General features: G+C 55.4%; 1 protein-coding gene across 1 annotated transcript; it reads right to left on the bottom strand.

Moving 5' to 3' along the window:
- Positions 1 to 5,142: 5,142 nt before the first annotated feature.
- On the bottom strand, positions 5,143 to 7,187 carry CHC_T00000500001 (hypothetical protein). Its single transcript, XM_005717801.1, has 4 exons — positions 6,959 to 7,187; positions 6,103 to 6,629; positions 5,733 to 5,988; positions 5,143 to 5,648 (listed from the first exon to the last, which is right to left on the bottom strand). Exons 1-4 carry the CDS (start codon positions 7,185 to 7,187, stop codon positions 5,143 to 5,145), a joined length of 1,518 nt encoding a protein of 505 aa, XP_005717858.1.
- Between the last annotated feature and the right edge of the window lie 765 nt (positions 7,188 to 7,952).

Genomic DNA, 7,952 nt, shown 5'->3' with positions numbered 1-7,952 from the left:
GGTCAAGTCGGTCAGGTGTAGCGCGTGCGCGATCCCCTCGGCGACCTTACGTTCGGGAGTGAGGATCGCGAGGGGGTTGCGCTTCGCGTATCCCACGACGGTGTGCTTCGGAAGCCTCCTTTCTCGTCGTGAGAAATTCGCGACGATGACGTCGAAGGTCTGATTCGGTAGGACCTCCGCGACGCCATTCGTCAGCCTCACTCCATGTCGGTGTTGGAGTGAGGGCTTGGGTTCCAGGAACACGAGGCCCCTCCCCGCGGTTGTCACACGCACGCGGGCTTGTGACATCGCGGGGATGGTAACCCAGCGGGCGATTCGGATCGCTTGCGGGGCCTCCTCGCGTACGTCTGGCCGACCCGTGCGTCGCCCGTGTCGCCTGGTAGGGGGAGTCGACTCCCCCTTTCCGTCAACGATGGCGACGGAACCGCCTTGGCGTAGCTCCATTCGTTGAGCTTCGATGTCGATACATCGCACGTGCGTATCGATGAAGGCCGTGCCGAGAAGGACCGGCACGGCGAGCTGGTCCGCGACTACGAACGGAATTCGGAACACCGTGTTCCTCAACCGCACCGCCAGGCGGACGACGGCCGAAAGCTTGAGGGGGTTGCTATTCGCGCCTGCCAATCGTGGCAGAGGTGCGTCGTGCACGACGTAACGCGTCCAATCGGGGGGAAGGTCGGCCTTCCTCACCAGATTATACCCCGAGCACGTATCAACAGCGATCGTGCGGGGTTTAAATGCATTTCCCTCTGTGTCTATCGAGCCGAGGACGTTGTAGATCTTCGACGTCAGGAGGCAAATGACGCCGTTGACAACCTTCGGGGCGACCTTATCGGTGAGGTCGTTCCGCCGGGGCCCTCGATTTCGGTGCTGGCCCCGCTTGCGTTTCCTTCTCCCCCTTCCTTGGGGCGTCCGCGGATCAGTGACGCCCCTCGGATTACTCGAGTCCGTACGACACGGACCTTTCTCCGGCGACCTTGGGCTCGCGGGAGTCAGGGGGTTGACCGAATCGTTTCGGTCGTCGTTGCCCCCGTCGCCATCGTTACGCCTCACCGGGACGTCGGCTGTCCCGGTGTCTTGTTCTCCTAACGTCGGGCCTTCGGAGGCCTCGACGTGCGCTCCCTCCTGTATTGGCATTACAGGAGCTCCCGTGCCCGCCTCCGGAAGCGGGGGATGTATTATTGGACAATACCCCCCGTGTCCTTGGCGAGCACGCGGGGTCGGGTCTAGTTCGTGGGGAAAAGACGGCTCACGCGACCGCGTGTACGTAACCGTCTTTACCCTTTTTTCGAACTACCCGTGCTATCGGAGCTAACCTCCTGGCTATCGACGGCCAGGTCCTCTTCCGGTAGCCGGTCGCGTGGGTCGGGACGATTCCCCCACTGCGGCTCGGCGGCCTTGGCGAAGTACTCCGGTACTTCCGGGCCTTGACGTGCGGCGTCCGGTCGTCGCAGGATATGGGGGACGAAGCGAGTCGGCTCTCCTTCGTGACCCTCCGTGGCTGGAGGGTACGGATCCTCTACCCAGTCTTGCAGGTACATTATCGCATTTTGTACCTGTTGGGGTAACCGAGAACGGTCTCGGTCCCCTCTTTCTCCTTGTCGGGGGTACCTTGTGTCCGCCTGGCGATAGGCGGGTCGATCCCGACGATCGACTTCGTTACGACGGTACCCGCCTCCACGGGGGGCGAAGCGTGCGCCCCCACCCGTTCGATTCGGGAAACCTTGACGCGGAGGACGGCCCTCGCCCTCCGCTTGCCGGAGGAGATTACGCGCACCGGGGCGCGTCTCCATCTGGTAGCGGTAGTTCCTGTACGCCGTGAACATTCGCTGTTCCGGCGACAGGAACGGGCACGCGTACATAGCATGCCCGTACGTACGGCATAGCCAGCACACGTACGCGCTGCCGTCCGTTGAGGCGAAGGTCGCCGCGTGCCGCGCCTTCTTGTGGTATATGCGCCGTCGATTCGATTAGGTTTAGATCAGGGGCTGTAAGGCACGAACCTTACAGCCCACACGAGCCTCCACGTGCCCACACGTGTACCACACGTGTGCAGGGCGTGCGCACACACACGTGGCACACACGTGTACTGTCAGCTCGATAGCTGACAGAGCCACCGCGCGCGACGACTCGCGCCGGCTACGGTAGCATGATACTGTAGTCTGGTATGATAACCGAACACTTGTACATTAAATAAGGGAGCGACCGACGGCGGAGGAAAGGGACAAGCACGGGCTTGTCCACGACCTTCCGCCTTGGTCGACAACCCACCGCTTAACCTAAAACACGAGTCCGCTCTCGCGTCTCGTTTAGGTAAGGGAACCGACGCGGGGTGCAGGCGCTACAGTGCGCGCGCGTGCAGCGATCCGCCTCCGCCCGTCGACACTGGTCCGCTACCCAGTGTCGCTCCGGGGCGTTGAGGCGTCGATCCGCTCCGCTGCGCAATCACTCGCGCCTGCCACCCTTCCCGCTCTACCACGCTACCAGGACCCGTGTCCGTTCCCTTTGCGTGTGTTCCGTCTTCCGCCGATCCGGAGTCTGCTACTGAACTGCGTGCATACACCCCCGCCGTTTGGGGGTGTTTATGCTACACTCCTCATCGGTGAGGAGGGGCACGCGAGGCGCTTCGCCTCCTGCATCTCGGCTCGATATGTCGAGCTCTGCGACCCGGGGGTCCGTACCCGTTGCCACTCTTGGAGTGGCCGTGAAGGCGGTCGCGTAACTCGATGTCGTTCCGGTCGACATCGGTGAGGGGGTTCGTGCCCCCACGGGCCCTGCTCCTTGCGTAATGAGGACAGGGTCGGCCTGCCACTCATCCTCCCCGATATGGAGGGTCGAGGCGGGCGAACTTGTCGCGGCGGACTTCGTAGTCCTGCCAGCCTTCCCTGCCGGTTTCGAATCCGGCAGAGGTAAACCGCGCCGAGCGCGGTACGTTGTACCTTCCGCCGTGGCGATACGGCGGATGGTCGGAAGATCGGTCTTCTGACTGCCTGGCAGCCTTTGCACAGTTTCGGATACTGCGGCACGGGTTGCCGGTGCAAGTCCCCGCACGAAGTAGTGCGCGAGGGACTGTTCGGAGAAGACTGCCGTGCATCGGAACGCGGCAGTCTCGAGTCGGTCAGCAAACGTGCTTTCCGTCTCATGCGATTGCTGTCGCGCCGTAGCGACAGCGTCGTACGCTTCACCTAACACGTCGTCCGTGAGGTAGCGTTTTAAGAGTTGATTCACGAGCCCCGGCCAGCTGACGTCGTCGTGGAGCTGGCCGGCGCGGAGGCCACGCATGGTATAACTCGTATACAGGCGCTCCGCGTCGCGCTCGAGGAAGTGCGCGAGGACTCGTACCGCAACACCTTCGGTCAGGTGTTGCGCGTTGAAGGTGATTCGGATATCCTTCAAGAACGGCAGCAGCTGGATCGGGTCGGTGCCGTCGAAGCTGCGCATCGTGGGAGGGATCCCACGACAGCGTTGGACGTACTTCGGGATCCGTCCCGCGTCACCCGAGGTAACGAGCCTCGAGGTGTTATCCAAGCGGTACATACGATAGTCAGCAACGGCGCTGAACTCTTGGATCATCGTATGTACCGGCTCGAGCTCGGGTTCAGCGGGACCCAGCGTGCCGAAGGAGGTAACCTGTAGCGTACGGACGTCTACCGGACCTGGATGCTCGGCGTAACTCGCCGGCGGGTAGCCGCCCCAGCGGGGATCGACGGAGAACATCGGTTGTCCGGACCCGCGGGCGGCTCCTCCACGGTCCTTTTCGTCCGCGTACGATACGCGGTCCACTTGCCGCCTACTTCCGGCGATAGGCGGCAAGGCTTGGGTCTCAGACGCGAAGTTCGCGTCTATAGGAGGACGGCTTCCTTCTGCAGTCCGACTGGTAGCGGCACCAGTCGGACGCCAACCTTCGGGGGCGGCGGCGCTCGGAGGTACGGTACCACCGGGCCCTCTCGAGGGGGCACCGGGTAGCCTTTCGGCCATGGTACGTTCCATGTCGCGAGCACGCCGACGAGTGGCGTCGAGCTCAGCGGAGAGGTGCGCGAACGCACCCAATTGCTCTGCGGACGGAGAGGTTCGGTCCTCGGGTCGTCTCACCGAGGTCGGCCTCTCAGGACGACCTTGTCCGGACGGTCCGGGCGAGGCGAAACGGGAGTCTTCGACGAGCACTATCCGCGAGTGTAACTCGTCGATCAGTGCTCGGAGATTCTCTAAGGACTGCGTCACTCTATCGAACCTCCCTTCACGCAGGGAGCGGAGTTCGGCCATGCATCGAGTGTATACATGGTCCGATACATCGATCCGAAGGGAAGTACGGACTTCCTCGATGTATTCGGCTTTGCGTTCGAACATCGCCGCCGCTCTTTCCTCGGAGGAACCGAGCGACGGTTCGCGGTCACGAGGACCTGCGTCGCCGTCGCCCGACGTGGCGGATGGGGACTGCACAGCGGCCGGACTCAGATCCGCCGCTTCGGAGCGGATCGAGGGCTCAAACTCTTGGCTCATCTCGACGCGATCGGTTCGCGGAGGGAAGCGGAAGTCTTCTCGGAGATCGGACTCCAGGGTCTTCTAGGTCGGGAGACCACTGTAGCATAAACACCCCCAGCGATAGGGGTGTATGCACAGTTCGACCGAGACCCCGTCCGATCGGGAAGACGGGGGTGAAGCAGGACACCAGCTAACGGCACCGGGCCCGGGTAGCGTGGTAGAGCGGGAACGGAGAGGACGCCGGTACGCGCGAGCGGTTCGACGCCTCGACGCCCCGGCGCGGTACTGGGTAACGATCCAGTACCGACGGGCGGAGGCGGAGCCGGCTCGTGGGCGTACCGCGCGCGTCCTCAACCCGCGCTCGGTGCCGCTCTAAGGTGGTTAGCGAGCGCTACCTTAGAATAAGCGGGAAGTCGGACCTTGACGGTCGGTGGGTGACAAGTCCGTGCTTGTCCTCCTCCACCGCCGCCGGTCCGCTCCATATTTAATGTACATAATAACCTATCATAATAGTACAGTACCGATGTACTGTAGCGACGTACTGTAGCGGTCGGTCGACACTGTAATACTGTCAGCCATCGGGGCTGACAGTACACGTGTGTGTGCGCGCTCTTCGGTCCCGCGCGTACACGTGTACACGTGCGCCCCCTGTACTCGGGGTTACACGTGGTGGTACTGTAGAGAATCGAGCTCTACAGTAACCGATCCGATTCTGAGTTGATCTAATCTAAAATAAAGCCCCAGGGGGGGGGTTATACTACACACTTGAATACCATTCTCACTTATTATGTGGCCAAGGTACTCAAGATTATGACAAAGGAATTTACACTTTGAAAGCTTCCCGTATAGTTGATGCTCCTTCAATATTTGCAGTATTGTCCTAAGATGGTTCAGATGATCCTCTTTCGTTTTACTGTAGATAAGGATGTCGTGTAAGTAGACAAGGACAAACTTATGTAAGTGTGGTCTGAAGATATTGTTCATGAGTGTCTGGAAGCATCCTGGAGCCCCTGTTAATCCAAAGGGCGTTACTAGGTATTCGTATTGACCATATCTAGTTCGGAATGCTGTCTTTTGAATATCAGCATCCCTCAACCTTATTTGATGATACCCCGATCTTAGATCAATGGTGGAGAAGTATTTCGATCCTCCTACTTGATCCCATACTTCATCGATTTTCGGTAAGGGTACTTGGTTCTTAATAGTCTGTTTGTTGAGTGCTCGATAATCGATGCACATTCTTAGGCCACCGTCTTTCTTTGGAGTGAACAGGACAGGGCTACCCCAACGACTTATACTTGGGCGTATGAATCCATTTTCAAGGGCTTCTTCTAGCTGGTTCTTCATTTCTTCCAGCTCTTTTCTTGAAAGTTTATAGATGGGACCCGTTTTGGGTCTTGCATCCATTTCTAAGTCTATTCTCATTTCAACGGATCTTTTCGGAGGCAATCCTTTAGGCAGATCCTGCGGGAATACGCATCTGTATTCTCCCAGGAGTCCGTCTAACTGTTTCATGTAATCGTCCTTTTCACTAGTCTCTATAGTATTTTCTCCTTCCTCTTGAGAAGGTTTCAATACGACATGATATATGGTGCTATTCTGCTTTCTCGCTAACCTCACGAACTGTTTACTCGTAAGCATGTATGTCAGGCGGGCTTCCTCATGCTTATGAGCCTCTGCGTCCAGAGTTATTAACCTTTCTTCCTGCTTAAGGAGCATACGGTTCATTTTCCAATCGATTAAAGGGTTGGCTTCGGATAACCACGCTTTGCCTAGGATTAAGTCGTAAGCAATCCAGTCCACCACGTATGGCCGTACGGTAATGGTAGCTTCCCCAATCCGTATGATAAGGTTCTCGCAACACCGTTCCATAGGAACAAGTGTTCGTTCCCATAGTTCTGCACTCAGGTTAGTATTCCCCTTTCTCAACTTCAATTTCTCTGCATATGCCTTTGATATTACTATTTCTTCGCACCCACTGTCTACCAGAATAGTGCAACGGGAATTGTCGGTTGCATCTTGCACCTCCCCGTTGAATAATAGTAGAGCTTGCCTCTTTGTATTTGTTCTCTTCTTGTATGGTGAGAATGTACATACTTTGACGGACTCTTTACCGTTGTTCTCTCTTGAATACTGCTTCTTTTTGTCTTTTTGTTTTTTATCATTTTTTTGTGTTTTTGTAGTTTTGTCTTCGGCTATAGTACATTTATCCGCCAATGTGCCGACTTCATTTAACGGAACAACTAGTTTTTCTTTTGGGTGAACGAGTTAGGTCTAGGCCTCTGATTGTTGTAGTGGTTTCTGGATATGCAGTTTTGTTTACCACAGACGAAGCATAACCTATGCTCCATTCTTCGCGATTTTTCTGCTGGGGACAGTTTCGTACCTCTGCGCGGTTGCATGTTCCCAATTTGCATTGGTGTAGGCGCAGAGGAGAAATTAGGCGTTGATCTTGCGAATCCAAAGTAGTTTTGACCACTATTGAAGAGACTATCAAGTCTGTCCGCAATTTTCATAGCGTCTTGTAATGATTGTGGTTCCGCCCGCTCGACCTCGATTCTTGTGCGGGTCTTAAGTCCCTGGCTGTAGTGGAATATCTGTTCCGCAGATGTCATACTTGGGATCTGCAAGAGCCATCTTGAGAACTCTCTATTATATTCCCGGACTAAGGTTAACTTGCCCATTTGTTTTAGATCACTCAACATTTTTCTTGCGGTCTACTCTCTGTTCACAGGTTCAAAATAGTTTAATAGTTCTTTTTGAAACTCATCATATGATGTTATAGCATTGTCATTTAGGATTGCTAACTCCCACCATTGTAGTCCCGCACCCGTCATATAGCTTACGGCATAGTTGATTTTCGTATTGTCATCGATTGTATTGCTGTGCGCTGCAAAAATATTTGCTATACTTTTCAACCAGCTTCGGGCATTTTCACCGTTGAATTTTTCAGGTTTGTCAGTTTTTAACAGAAGGCTATTGCTATTGCTATTCGTGGTATTTACGTTAGAAATAGATTGGGTGGCGATAGCAACAGCTTGATTTGTCTGAGCTATTTGCTCCTGTAATGACTGATTAGCTTGAGCTACTTGCTGGCGGAGAGAGCTGATCTCATTTTGCATTTGGATTATTGAATCTGGCTCCATAGTGTACAGTAGACAATTTTGAAATTTTCAAACAAGGCAATTTTTTAATGCAAAATTTCTACTGTAGTCAATACCTCTAAATTGAACGTTTGGAGTATTTCTTGAAGTGCCCCAAGGTCTTCGATAGTACACCGGGGTTCGTTTTCCTCGGTTTAGTAACCTTTGTCTAACGTCCAATCACGCCCTTGCTCGATGCCATGTGTACTAGTCGATGTAGTTCCTTGACACGGCGGCGGTGCTCGTCTTCAACCTTATGCGCGTTAAACAATAAGGCGTTCCTGTAGTTCGTATGACATAAATCGCACCTTATTGTAAGGATATTAG

This window comes from Chondrus crispus, genomic scaffold, assembly GCF_000350225.1.
Source record: "Chondrus crispus Stackhouse genomic scaffold, scaffold_355, whole genome shotgun sequence".
NCBI lineage: Eukaryota > Rhodophyta > Florideophyceae > Gigartinales > Gigartinaceae > Chondrus > Chondrus crispus.
Note: the sequence above shows the minus strand (reverse complement) of the source record. Positions and strands in the feature narration are given on the sequence as shown.

Excerpts from the sequence above, each read along its gene's own strand:
- CHC_T00000500001 (XM_005717801.1), bottom strand. The coding sequence starts at position 7,187 with ATGTTGAGTGATCTAAAACAAATGGGCAAGTTAACCTTAGTCCGGGAA. Across the intron at positions 6,630-6,958 it reads TGATAGTCTCTTCAATAGTG|ACAAAAAGAAGCAGTATTCA; the intron begins GTCAAAACTACT and ends AAAAACAAAAAG. Across the intron at positions 5,989-6,102 it reads TGCTTACGAGTAAACAGTTC|TTAGACGGACTCCTGGGAGA; the intron begins GTGAGGTTAGCG and ends TACATGAAACAG.